This window comes from Mesocricetus auratus, unplaced genomic scaffold, assembly GCF_017639785.1.
Source record: "Mesocricetus auratus isolate SY011 unplaced genomic scaffold, BCM_Maur_2.0 Super-Scaffold_100676, whole genome shotgun sequence".
In the NCBI taxonomy this organism is placed as follows: Eukaryota; Metazoa; Chordata; class Mammalia; order Rodentia; family Cricetidae; genus Mesocricetus; species Mesocricetus auratus.
Window position 1 is genome coordinate 103,303,863 of NW_024429266.1, and position 13,649 is coordinate 103,317,511.

General features: G+C 53.6%; 1 protein-coding gene across 1 annotated transcript in view; it reads left to right on the forward strand.

The window, feature by feature from the left end:
* The window catches only part of Tmprss9 (transmembrane serine protease 9), a 29,976-nt gene continuing 16,327 nt past the window's right edge, over positions 1 to 13,649 (forward strand). Inside the window, exons 1-3 of the mRNA XM_040737272.1 lie at positions 1 to 78; positions 9,126 to 9,305; positions 12,142 to 12,269. Of these exons, the coding sequence (XP_040593206.1) occupies positions 9,158 to 9,305; positions 12,142 to 12,269 (276 nt within the window). The 5' untranslated portion in view covers positions 1 to 78; positions 9,126 to 9,157. The remainder of the gene's footprint in view (positions 79 to 9,125; positions 9,306 to 12,141; positions 12,270 to 13,649) is intronic.

Consider the following 13,649-nt stretch of genomic DNA (forward strand, 5'->3'; position numbering starts at 1 on the left):
CCCCGCTCAGCTCTGGCTCCTAGGTGGCCGGGTGTCTGCTGCGGCTTAAACTCTGCTCAGCTGGAAGGCTGGAACTCGGTGAGCCAGGGTCCCCGCAGGGCTCTGATTTCCCGTGGGAAGGTGGGGTATGCGATTTGCCAAGCTCTGGGGTGTGAGGGTGTACAGTGGGGGCTGAGAGGCTGGGGGTGTCTTGTGCAGACAGAGGAGCTCGGGAGCTGCCCCTGGGCAGACTGGGAAGAGCCAGGGCTGGTGTCTCAATTAGGGTGCACAGATATGGCTAAGTACAGGATTGGGGACCCCACACACCCCAACCTTCCCTGTGTCCACCCCAGCTTCCCAGTCTCTTTCTCCGTGACAGAACTGAGATGTGCCGGTGACTCAGAGGCCTCCCCCGTGGGTCTAGAGAGTGTTCAGGGATGGATGTAGTGACGTGCACCTTTAATCCCAGCACTCAGGAGGCAGAGGCAGGTGGATCTCTGTGAGTTCGAGGCCAGCCTGGTCTACAGAGCGAGTTCCAGGACAGCCAGGGCTACAGAGTGAGATCCTGTGTCAACAGAGAAGCAGGTGGAGGTGGGGGGGGTTCAAGAAGTTTGTGGTCATAGGGTGTGACATTGAGGGGGCCCTATGTGCCCCAAGAAGGGGCTTTCATTTTTTTCTTCTTTTGATGTGTGACCGGGGGGGGGGGGTATACAGGGATGATGACTATTTAGGGGTCGGTGGCTCACATTGCACATGGTCAGAAATCACGCCTGGCACCCACGCATGGGGCTATGCTTAGGGTCGTTGATGGCCGGAGTCTTTCGTTCCCTTCCCCCATCCACCGGATTGCACTGAGGCTGCTGGACCCTCGCTGGGCAGATCTACACTTAAGGGCTAGCCCAGCACCGCCAGACTCCAAGGAAGGGCCTCTGCGGGGACTTGGGCCAGCAACTCTGCCCCAGGCCAGGTGTTTGACAGACACTAGTCACCTCCTTGCTGGTCTCCAAATGCCACACACCACCCCAAGGTGGAGCCTGTGCCGTGCCGCGCCGGTGGCCCAGACTGGCTGTGAGTGTGCACTGGAGGGTATCAGCAGCTCCACGAGTGTCCCTGTGTACCACGTTAGACCCATACGGCTGTGCTGACATGCGGCTGTGTGTGGAGTTCCCCATGTGTCCACGGGGACTGCGTCAGTGGTCGCGTGGGGCTTGGGTGGCAGTGTGTCACGGCACTGTGGTAACACGTGACTGCCAGAGCGTGCCAGAGGCCATTTATCCCTGGTCACCCGCAGTGTCTCCCAGAGCCGAACACGGGACACACACACGTTGCAGCGTGGTGGCCGTGGAGGCACGCTCTTGTGTCCCCAACCATAGTGGTATTCCAGTGCCGGGTTTTGTCCACGCCCGTCTCTCCTGTGGCTCTCCGGAGCCAGAGCAGGAGGACTCTGGTTTCCCCTCACAGATTCTGGGGTTAGGTGGGGCCATTGAGAATGAGCAGGCCTCCTGAACTCAGTGTGGGAGGGGACAGACAGACAGACAAAGAGACAGAAGCATACACAGATACAGAGAGACATACAATCAGGCAGGGACAGACAGACAGAAATGAGGCAGATAGAGACAGAGATCGGGACAGAGAGACAAAAAGAGCTGATATGGGTGACAATCTGTCTTCACTAATGTCCCTACAGCAAGTCCCCTGGTACATTTAGGCCCCGTGTGAGCTCCTTCCCTGAGTTGTGGGAGCCTGAACCCTTGTTTCTGCGTCTCCAGCTTTAATGTCTCCCCACCCCCACCCACGCGTCTCTCAGCTTCTGCGCCCCACACCGTCGGCCGCGGCCCCATCTTCCAGGCATATTGTAGTCCTGACAGAGCTCCAGAGGTCCCTCAACAGTTTCCTCCCAAGCACCTCTTCTCTTGCAAAGCTAACAAAAACGCCATAGACAAGAAGAGAGATAGAAAAGGAGCAAGCTTATTATGTTTCTCTTATGCTCGCTGAGTGATTTACTAAATGATTGGGGGCCAGGCTAGGGGAGTGGAGCTGCGAGCGGGCTGGGTAAGAGAGCAGGTTGCAGCTGGTTGCACACCTTCAATCCCTAATCCCAGCACTCAAGAGGCAGAGGCAGGCGGATCTCTGTGAGTTCGAGACCAGCCTGGTCTACAAGCGTGAGTTCCAGGATAGCCTCCAAAATCCCTGTCTCAAAAAAAAAAAAAAAAGAAAAAAGCATGCTGTCTGCCTGGTCTGTCACCGCAGCTACCCAAGGAGCCCAGGAGAAGTGTGCCCAGAGACCCCTCTGGGAGCATGGATCAGGAGATGTCCCTGCTGCTGTGACCACAGACAGCACTGGAGTGCTGGGGTGACCGCCCTGTGCCCCTCACTCCTAGCTGTGACTCCCAGCTCTCCTCAGGCGCTGCCTGGTGAGCCTACGCACGGCTCCCGGCTCCTCGCTCGTCCCGCTGGGCCCTGTGCAGAGCCGACACTGCCGCGTGCCAGGGAGGCACTGAGGACAAACGCTGCCCGCCGGGAAACTGAGACTCCCCTGGCATGCCCAGGAGCCCGGAGTCAGAAGTCACCCCCACCGAATCCACAGTCACAGCTCCGTCCCCTGCCCTCCCGCTTTTCCTGACCCCGGGTCACCAACAGAGTCAGGTGAAGGAAAGATGGATCAGATCACGTCCTGGCTCAGAGGGGTCAGGCTGGGGCAGCTCTGTGACCCTAGGTGGCTGACAATGATTACTCAGGGTCACCTGGAATGACAGCCTAGTCTCTTGTTTAATTCTTTTTTTCTATTTTAATTTCGAGACAGGGTTTCTCTGTATTGTTTTGGAGTCTGTCCTGGAACTCACTCTGTAGCCCTGGCTGGCCTCAAACCCATGATCCTCCCGCCTCAGGCTCCTGAGCCCCTTATACTTCCCAGAGGGTGTCCACTGCAGGCTCAGACACCAGTGTGACCACTTGTGACTTTGCTTGGCTAGCTGTGGTCTGGATCTTAGGAGAACCTTCTGGCAGCTTTTTCTGGCCGTTCTTGGACTGCGGGAGAGCAGATTGCTCCATTTGCTGATGTCCGTGTGTCTGGGAAGCTGTCACGTCTCCTGAAGCAGCTGACAACTTAGTCTTCTCCGTGGCTTTGGAAAAATGCACACCAGGGACGATCTGGCTCAAGTTCCCCTTCAGTGGTAATGGCTCCCTCTTCCTTACTCTTAATCGGCTCTTACCGCCCTCCCCTGGAGAGTAAGAGCCCATTCTAGAACATAGTTTTGTAGCCTAATATTATCAGCTTGGAGAATCTTCTAGTGCCTTCTATCCTGTACCTTTCTCTGATGTCAAAACCCTGCTTTGTCAGAGATGACTAGTCTCCACACATCCAGAGGGACACAGTGACAATCCAGGGCAGGGCACTGTCTGCTGCCCCTCAACGCTGCCAAATCCACACGTTGATTTATTTTCCTTGTGCACGCGAGCCTGTAAGCGTGCCACGGTGCACATGCTCACTCAGGTCGGGGGCAGTTCTGGGTGCTTGGATCTCTCCTGGGGGTGGACCTCAGGTATCAGGCTCAGCCGGAAGTGCCTTTACCTGCTGAGCAGTCTCGCTGGCCCCAGTATGTGTATGTGTGTGCCACCATGCCCTGAAACTACGTATGTTCCAGGACAGCCAGAGCTACACAGAGAAAGCCCTGCTCGACAGCAGCCACAGAGGCCACTTTAAGCCAGATGTGATGGGCCGGGCGTTGGTGGGCACGCCTTTAATCCCAGCACTCGGGAGGCAGAGGCAGGCGGATCTCTGTGAGTTCGAGGCCAGCCTGGTCTACAGAGTGAGTTCCAGGACAGCCTCCAAAGCCACAGAGAAACCCTGTCTCGAAAAACCAAAAAAAAAAAAAAAAAAAAAAAAAAAGCCAGATGTGACGGAGACTGACCGAGGAGAGTCACAAATTGCAGGCTACAGGCCTGGAGTCTGTCAAAAAACAAAAACCAAAACAGACAAGCAACAGCAAAAGCCACTCCGACATGAACCAGGCTCGTCTCGACTAAACTTCTGGCTGGGCAGGAGTGTTTGCTCCGAGCTTCAAATCCCATCTGCCTCAGTCGGTAGAGGCCTGGCATCCCTTGGCTCTCTGCCCCTTCCTCCCTCTCACCCTCTGCCTCGCTCTGAGGGCCTCCTGGTGAGAGTGGACGCCATGTGAGGTAACATACTCGCAGATGCCGGGGACTTCCAGCGTGGGCGTGTTCAGAGGCCACAGCCCCTCAAAACCACTAAAAAGTGCCATTCAGCTCAAGGGCCCACATGGGCAGGGGCCGCCTGGGCTTCTGCAACCGCCTCTGGTTCAGAGAGAGCTGGGCTGGCTGGATTTCTGTTCCCTCTGTGCCAGACCCCCCCCACTCCCGTGCCCCCCGAGAGGCCCTGGACAGATCTGGTTAGAGAAGCTGCCAGCTGCCGTGGTCTGTCAGGCCTCCCTGAGAATGGGATGCTCGGGGTCACCTCAGGTGGAGCTGCTCCTGCTCGCTGCTCCGGACTTTCCTTGCTGGGCCATTGATACCCACTCCTGGCCCTGCATGTACAGCATTTTTCTGGATGGAAACAAGCCAGGTGTGTCCAACAGTGGGGTGGCTGTTGGCTGCAGGGCCTCAGGTCACCCTCTGTTACCTCATCTCTTCAAAGTTCAGTGTCTGGTGCCTGTGAGTCTACCCCTGGTTCCTTTGGTTTCCTTTTAAAAATATTTTTGAGATGGGGGAGGCCTCATGTAGCCCAGGCTAACTTTAAACTTGCTTTGTGGCCGAGGCTGACCTAGAACTCCCTGACTTCCAGCCTCTGCCTCCCAAGTGCTGGGGTTGAGGGTGTGTGCCACCATGGCTGGCTTTGAGGTTTTTATTTTGTTTTGACTCTGTTGTTTATTGGTGTGTACTTGTGTGGGAGTGTGTCACTGAGGCTGTGGGGTCAAAGGTTACAGAAGTCAGTTGCCCAGCCTGTGGGTCCCAGGATGGAATTCACCAGGCTTGACAGCAAGTGGCCTCACCCACTGAACCTTCCGATCTGCTGGGCTTGTTTTTAACGTTTCAGTTTTTGAAAAATATCTGAGTTTTGCCAGGTCATGATAGTGCCTCTTAAGAGGCAGAGGCAGGGGAGTCTCTGTGAGTTCAAGTCCAGAGAAACCCTGTCTCGAAAAACCAAACCAAGCCAAGCAAACAAACAAAACAAACAAACAAAAACTTACTTACAAACCACGTGTCAGGTTAGGTTTGGGCCCCTGTCTGGATCAGAGCTGGGCACACGAAGTCCTCTGTGTTCCAGATCTTCCAACTGCCATTCCTATCAGTTTTGGTGACTGTCACTTGGTAACCCACACTTGCCTGAATGACTTTAAACTTCTCACTAGTGAGCCTCCTCATCCCAGTACAGGAGTGACAGATGCGTGTCATCGTGCCTTGGTAGTGTTGTTTGAAAGGGTTTTTTTTTTTTTTTTTTTTTTTTTGGTTTTTCGAGACAGGGTTTCTCTGTGGCTTTGGAGGCTGTCCTGGAACTCACTTTGTAGACCAGGCTGGCCTCGAACTCACAGAGATCCGCCTGCCTCTGCCTCCCGAGTGCTGGGGTTAAAGGCGTGCGCCACCACCGCCCTGAGAAAGGGTTTTCTTTTGTATCTCCTGTTAGCCTGGACCTTGCTATGTAACCTAGGCTAGCCTTGAACTCACAGCAATCCCCCTGACTCAGCTCCCTGCGTGCTGGGATGACAGGTGTGGGCCACCTCATCTGGTTCTTGTTGGCCTGGTCTCCCTGGCCCAGGTTTCCGAAGGATCAGAGTTGGACACGCCCCTTTCTGGGCTGTGGGTTTGCAGCCAGGACGGCCCTGTGGTAGTTAGCACGGAGAGAAAGTGCTGAATGGTTCCGTGCTCAGCCCTCAGCAGCAGCAAGTCCTCTGAGGGCAGGGTCACTGTTGGCAGGACTGGTGGGGACCAAGGGGCACAACAAATGGGCACAGTGTGCATGGGGGAGCGTGGGGTGTGTGCACGCTAGTGTGCGTGCATGTGCACGTGTGTTCCTGCGTATGCAGTGTGTCCCTGCGTGTGCACGTGTGTCCCTGCAGGTGCACGTGTGTTCCTGCACGTGCACGTGTGTCCCTGTGTGTGCACGTGTGTCCCTGAAGGTGCACGTGTGTCCCTGCAGGTGCACGTGTGTCCCTGCGCGTGCACGTGTGGGTGCTGCACAGTGTGCGTGTCAGGACCATCGACGAGTCTCCCTGGGAGTCCAAGGGTGGCCTCACTGCTCAGCACTTCTCTGTGGCTTTGTTCCTATCTTATTTCATTGAGAGACTCACAGAGATAGTTGTTCTTCTCCAGAAGCCGTGTAACTGAGCTGTAAGAATAAAGATGTGAGTGTTGTCGTGGCCAGGCTGCTGCCCTGCCCCCTGTCATTCGTGGTGGCCGTTTCAGGCAGAGACAGGTTCCCGTAAGGACAGCACCTCAGCCTGGAGACGCCAGAACTAGCAGAGGGTGCACTGGGATCCACGAGAGGCAGGGAATGGGTGCACACACTTGTCACCCACCCTGCGCTCCCTCCGGAGTGGAGCCAGGAGGACCAGGAGGACCAGGAGGACCAGGACTCCGGTCTGGGCCACGTGGAACCCTGCCTGAAAATGAAATGAAATGATTAACATTCTTTCTTTTGTGGCAGAATCTCCCGATGGAACCCTTGCTAGCTGGAACTCACAGAATCCTCCTGCCTCTGCCTCTGAGTGCTGGGGTTAAAGGTGTGCTCCACCACACCCAGCAAATGAAATGAAAATAAACCTCTTTTTGCTGAGGCAGGGGGATTGTGAGTTTGAGGCCAGCCTGGGTTACATGAAGGGGAGGAGGGCGGAAAAATAGGACACTTCCTCGACTGTGGTGTGGGCTTCTCCAGAAGAGCGAGGGAAGGCCAGGGACTCGGTGTGGCTCCTCCAGGAGGGACGCATGTTTGTTTCTTTTGAGGTTGGGGGACAAGCTGCAGGGGTCAGCACTGTCCTTCCTCCATGTGGGTCTTGGGGATTGAACTCGGGTCATTAGATTTGGCAGCAATCACCTCTGAACCCTCTCACTAGCCCTCCTGTGTCTTTGATAGAGTATCCATTTGTTTATCTGTTTCATTAAGTTTGTTGTTTTAGCCAGTGATGGCAGCATGGGCCCTAATCCTAGCACTCCCAGGCAGAGACAGGTGGATCTCTCTGGGTTCAAGGCCAGCCTGGTGTGTAGTTATGATACATATTTTTCTGTTTTGGGAGTCCACCACCCAGCTCCCAAATAGCTCACACACAGAGGCTTATTCTTCGTTATGAATGCCTGGCCTTAGCGTGGCTTGTTTCCAGCCAGCTTTTCTTAAACTAGCTTCTCCCTTTGGGCTTTTATCTTCCCTGCTTCTGTATGTCTTACTGTCCTTATCCATGACTGGCTGGTGGCTGCCCTGACATCTTCTTCCCCTGGATCTCTGGTTGCTGCTTTTTCCCTCGTTTCACCTCCTACTTACCCTCCCTGCCTGGCAGCCACACCCGTCATCGCTCCTCAGCTCCTTATTAGACCATCAGGTGTTTCAGACAGGCAAAGAATCACAGCTCCACAGAGTTAAATGCAGCATAAACAAAAGTCGCACAACTTAAAATAATATTCTACCACACTGGTCTACAGCCCGAGTTCCAGGAAAGCCAGGGCTACACAGAGAAACCCTGTCTTAAGAAAAAGAAAAAAGGAAAAAAAGTTTGTTCTTTTCATGACAACAAAACAGAGTTCAAGCTGGAGAGACGGCTCAGAGGTTGAGAGCACCGACTGCTCTTCCAGAGGTCCTGAGTTCAATTCCCAGCAACCACATGGTGGCTCACAACCATCTACAATTGGTGCTGTCTTCTGGCAGAACACTGTATATGTAATAAATAAACCACGGGGGGTTGGGGGGGGAACGGTGCTGGGTGTTGATGGCGCACGCCTTTAATCCCAGCACTCGGGAGGCAGAGGCAGGAGGATCTCTGTGAGTTCAAGGTCAGCCTGGTCCACAAAAGCTAGTTCCAGGACAGCCTCCAAAGCCACAGAGAAACCCTGTCTCAAAAAACCAAACAAACAAACAAAAAAATTCAAATTTTATCCTGTAGCCCAGGTTAGCCTCAAACACATCCTCCAGGTACTGTGTGTGGAACACTGGAATCACAGGTGTGCACTAACAGTCAATTTCTAGAGTAGTTTTTTCTTTCTTTCCTTTTTTTTTGAGACAGAGTTTCTCTGTGCAGTCCTGGATGTCCTAGAACTCTCTCTGTAGACCAGGCTGGCTTCGAACTCACAGAGATCCTCTTGCCACTGCCTCTTATCCTAAGTGCTGGGATTAAACCGACTAGGGTGATTTTTGCCTAAAAAAAAGGGTCCCAACCGGGCGTTGGTGGCACACGCCTTTAATCCCAGCACTCGGGAGGCAGAGGCAGGCGGATCTCTGTGAGTTCGAGGCCAGCCTGGTCTACAAAGTGAGTTCCAGGACAGCCTCCAAAGCCACAGAGAAACCCTGTCTCGAAAAACCAAAAAAAAAAAAAAAAAAAAAAAAAAAAGGGTCCTTACATCCTCACCACATCCTCACCAGCGTCTGATGCAGATGTGGATACATCGTCAAGACAAAGCTCACTTACAGATCTGTGTCTGCTGTTTGTGACAGCCATATTCATCTGGGCATTCTCCGTTAATGTTGTAATGGTGTGTCTTTGTGCACATGAGTGCAGCTCCCACAGAGGCCAGAAGGGGGCATTGGACCCTTGGGAGCTCGAGTTACAGATGGCTGTGAGCTTCCCTGTGGTGCTGGGAACTGAACGCCCATATTCTCAGAGAGCAGGCAGCTCTCCCAACCACTGGCTTGTGTCCCTGGGTGGCATTCTCTGCCCACCACCCTGGCCCCGCTGGGCTGCAGTGACTAGGATAGCCGCATCCTGAAGATGCGGTTTCTGCCATTCCTAATACTTTCCGCAACCCAAGAGAGCGAGAGTCAGTCCCTTCTCTACCTTATAATGGGTCATGTCTGCACCTAAAATCATGCCCAAAGGCTGTGGCCACCACCACCAGTTCCCTGGCAAGGCAAGATGGCACTCCAGTGTCCTGTCCCCCACCTCCCGGTGGGCTGAATGTCAGACAAATCCTTGATCCATGTTTTGCAGGTGTCTAGCTGGAGCTTTGAGTTTGCTGAGCCATGGAGCGCACAGCACCTGACTTACAACTCATGCCAGAGATGACGAAGGACACCCATGTCCCAGCTCCGGACTCTGGCTGCTGTCGAACTGCTGTCACCGCTGTTGTGGCCGTCAGTACAGTTGTCCTTACCCTGGGAGTCCTTTTGGGTAAGTGGCAGGATCCTTGGAGTATAAGACACTCAAAAGGACACCGTCAGTGTCCGGAGCATCCATTCAGAGCCAAAGGGCTGCCCTGCGTCTGCAACCTAGGGAACAGGCTCCAAAATCCCAGGATGCGATGGCTGAGTGTGCAGTAGCAATGGGTGACTATTTTCCCAACTGAAAGGAGTCCAGGAGTGGTCAACACTGGGGTCCAGTGGGGGAGAATGAACATGTGTAAGCTTTGACACCTATTCACTGTGGCAGAATTAGAGTCTGCAGCAGGAGGATCCCAGTTCCTGGTCAGCTGGGGCTACAGAGTAGTGGCTTAGGAGTCCCCCAGTGAGGGGCTGGGTGCGTGGCTGTGGAGGAGCCCCGCATAGAATGCCCCAGTAAGGGGCTGGGGGCGTGGTCAGGGAGGAGTCCCGCCTAGAGTCCCCCAAGGAGGGACTGGGGGCGTGGTCAGGGTGGAGCCCCACCTAGAATTCCCCAGTGAGGAGCTGAGGGCGTGGTCAGGGTGGAGCCCCTGCCAGGGTGTGGCTAACCACAGCCTGTTAGAATGGTTATTCTGTGTGAGAATGATGACGAACACAAACAGGGAAACGGAAGGTTTTTCTCTGTCTAGTCCAGTCCCACTGGACCGGTGTCTCTCTGCCCCGACAGGGTCCCCACAGTCGCTTACAAAATAACCACTCTGAGGCTTAATACCAGTTGTGACTGTTTGACCAATGGCTTAGCTTCTTATTGGCTTGCTCTCTCTTATAAATTAACCCATCTCTATTCATCTGTGTATCACTTGTGGTTGTAGCTTACTGGTGATTCCCCGACATCTGCCTCCCTGGCAGCTACATGTCTCCTGACCCTCCCGTCTTCCCTCTTTCTGTCTCTTTATTCACTTTTCCTGCCTAGCTAAATTCTGCCTGTCCACTGACCGAAACAACTTTATTCGTCAGCCAATAAAGTCAACACACACAGAAGAACATCCCACATCAGGAAACCCTCTTGTGTGGCAAAAGAATAAGCTAATAATTGCTCTAGGTTTTCCAACTATAATAGTATTTATTAAACTTTTCTGAATGATTGCAGACTAACATGACTGACTGCTGCCCCCTAGTGTCTGTGCCTGTCACTCCCAATAGCATTCTCACTCCCAATTGTTCCTGTGTGTGTGTGTGTGTGTGTGTGTGTGTGTGTGTGTGTGTGTGTGTCCTTATGCCTAGAAGTGGGAGTCCTGACTGTCTGCAACGATTTCAAGACTGTTGGGACCCTGGGCTGGCCTGGGTGTGATGCGCAAAAACCTTCTTCCCCATTTTTGAGAGATTTTCTCATTTTGAGAATCAGGATGGTGTAGCCCAGACTTGCCTGAAGTTCTTACTGGTGAGGGTAGTTTTAAATCCCGATCCTGCCACCTCCATCTCTGACGTGCTGGGACCACAGGTATGAGCCACCACTCCTGGCCCATGGTTACTGGAGTGGTACCCAAGGCAGCTTGCCTGCTGGGTTTGAGTATTGTGCCCGCTGACCCACAGTCATTGGATGCTTCTCCTACCCATGGATCCACAACTCTACCCTGAGGAGTTACCCACACTGTTGCTTCTGCTGTATTTCCTGTTTGTGTGTTTAGCTTTTGTTTTTGAGACAGGGTTTCTCCGTGCAGACCAGGCAGGCCTGGAACTCAGAGATCCGCCTGCCTCTGCCTCATGAGTGCTAGGATTAAAGGCGTGCGACTCCACTGCCTGGCAGATTTTGTTTTTTAAGTTTTATTTTCTGTGTATGAGTGTTTTGCCTGCATGTATGTTTGTACACCATATGTGTGCAGTGCCCAGAGGCCAAAAGAGTGTGTCCACACCCTGAAACTGGACTTATAGGAGGCTCAGCCACCATGTGGGGCCTGGGGACTGAACCGGGGTCCTCTGCAAGAGCAGGCAGTTCTTACAAGGGCTGAGCTGGCACTCCAGCCTCTGTTGGAATTTCTGTCTGCAGCTGGGTCTTGCTATGGTTCCCAGGTTGCAGTTAAGTGTCTGGGAGATACAATTTTTCTACCTCAGCCTCCAGAGAGACTGGGCAGAGGCACACCCTCACCTGTGCCGGTGGTTGGTTTGGGTTTTACTCCTGTTTCATGATGGAACTCACAGTTAGAAACTCCTTTTAGGGGGCATGGTGGCAAAGGCAGGGACAGCTGTGGCAGGGGGTGTGATATTCAAGTCAGCACAGGCTACAAAGCAAAGCCCCGCTTCAAAGTGACAAATGAAAGAGGGGCCAGGACATGGCTCAGGCAGCAGCGTCTGCCTTAAAAGACACCAAGTTCCAATCCACAGTAGTCACAGAAAAAGCCAGGTGCAGTGACAGACTCTTGTAATCTCAGAGCTGGGGACACAGGAGGATCCCCAGGGCTTGCCGGCCAGTGCAACTGGAAGACCCTGCCTCACACACAAGATGGAGAGAGAGAGAGGTACCTGATGGCCTGGCTCACACGAGTGACCACCAAAGGCAGCCGGCAGTCCTGGAGCGTGCCCCCAGGATGAGCCATGCAAAGGTCCTGGGGTCCCCTGGCTTGCTCTGACCTCTACAGTAATTGCTGTCCCACCCTAGGAGGGCACTTGGGAACACACTGCAAGGCCCCCTGAGGTCTGATCATCAGTGAAGTCACTGACTCAGGTCAAGGAAGCTGACTTTGGGGACACCAAAGTCACTTGGCCTCTATAACCCTTACATTGTATCTGGGGATCCTTCAGCAGTGGTGCACTGGTGGCTGGCACAGGCTGGCCTCCTGTGCGTGCAGACTTGGGAGACAGGCAGGGGTGCTGAGGCCTTGCCGCTCACCAGGCGCGGGTCTCGCCCGCAGCCTTCCTCTCTGCGCAGGGGGTGCTGGTGGAGCACACAGCGCAGCTGCAGGGGATCCGATTCTCCAGCTCTCTTCAGCAGGAGACCTCCCACTACTACCGCCTGCTCACGCCTGCGCTGCAGACACTGGTGAGTGCGAGGAGGCAGCGGTGGATGCTGTGACCAGGGGGGGGGGTATCACATGTATGCATTCCTGCCTGGATGTTCCCTATCATGGAGTCCATGCTGTGTGGGTCCCTCACTGCAAACAGTGTCCTCAGGGTCCCTCCATGTGGGGCATGTGCAGGTTTTCACATGCTTGTGACTGCATGGCAGTTGGTGTGGGATGGACCATGTTTTGTGTATTTATCATGCAGTCATCCATTCATCCATCCAGCTGTTCATATAACTGTCTGACCACCCAACAGACAATCCATTCATGTACACACCCAACAAATCACCACCCTTCTTCCCATCCACCCAACCATTTGCCAGTCCATCCACCAACTCATCCACCCATCCACCCACCCACCCATCCATCCATCCACCCATTCACCCACCCATCCATCCACCCACCCATCCATCCATCCATCCATCCATCCACCCATCCATCCACCCACCCATCTACCCATCCATCCATCCATCCACCCACCCATCTACCCATCCATCCATCCATCCACCCACCCATCCATCCATCCATCCATCCACCCACCCATCTACCCATCCATCCATCCATCCATCCATCCATCCACCCACCCATCCATCCACCCATCCATCCACCCATCCATCCATCCATCCATCCACCCATCCATCCACGATGGGGAAGTCTTCTGTGCACGTCTCTCTTTTGATTGTTGAATAAAACACTGTTGGCCAATAGGGAAGCAAGATAGATGAGACTATGAGACAAGAAGGATTCTGGGAAGTGTAGTAAGGTTGCCATGTGATCCTGGGAGGAGAGGACACATCAGTCTGGCTTTCTCGGTAACACCTAGCAGAAATATATATATGTATGTATGTATGTATGTATTAGTAGTTATGGATTAATACTAAGGATGGAGCTGGTTCTAGTTACTGGCCAACAGCTTACAATAAATATAGCGTCTCGTATGTTATTTGGGGCTCTGAGGCAGCTTCGGAACTGGGCCGGAACACCGTAACACACCCATCCATCTACCTAACTCTCTACCCATAAATACATCTACTAACCTATCCACCCACCCATGTAGCCATTACCCGTCCACCATCCACGCACCCACCAGTATATCCACCCATCCACTCACCCACCCATCCATCTCCATGGACAGAGACAAGCACCTGCTCCTGCCCCGGGGCTCTATGCCCTCCCTATATAGCTATGGAGTGTCTGTAACTCAGATGTTGATTTCCATCTTGGGCGTTATAACACCAAGTGGTGTGAGTCTTATATTCTTTTCCAGGGCTGAGTAATATTCAATTGTTTGCACAGACCGCACTGTGTCGGTTTGTTAGTTTATTGACAGGAGGGTGTTTCCCCATGGCTGCCTTCAC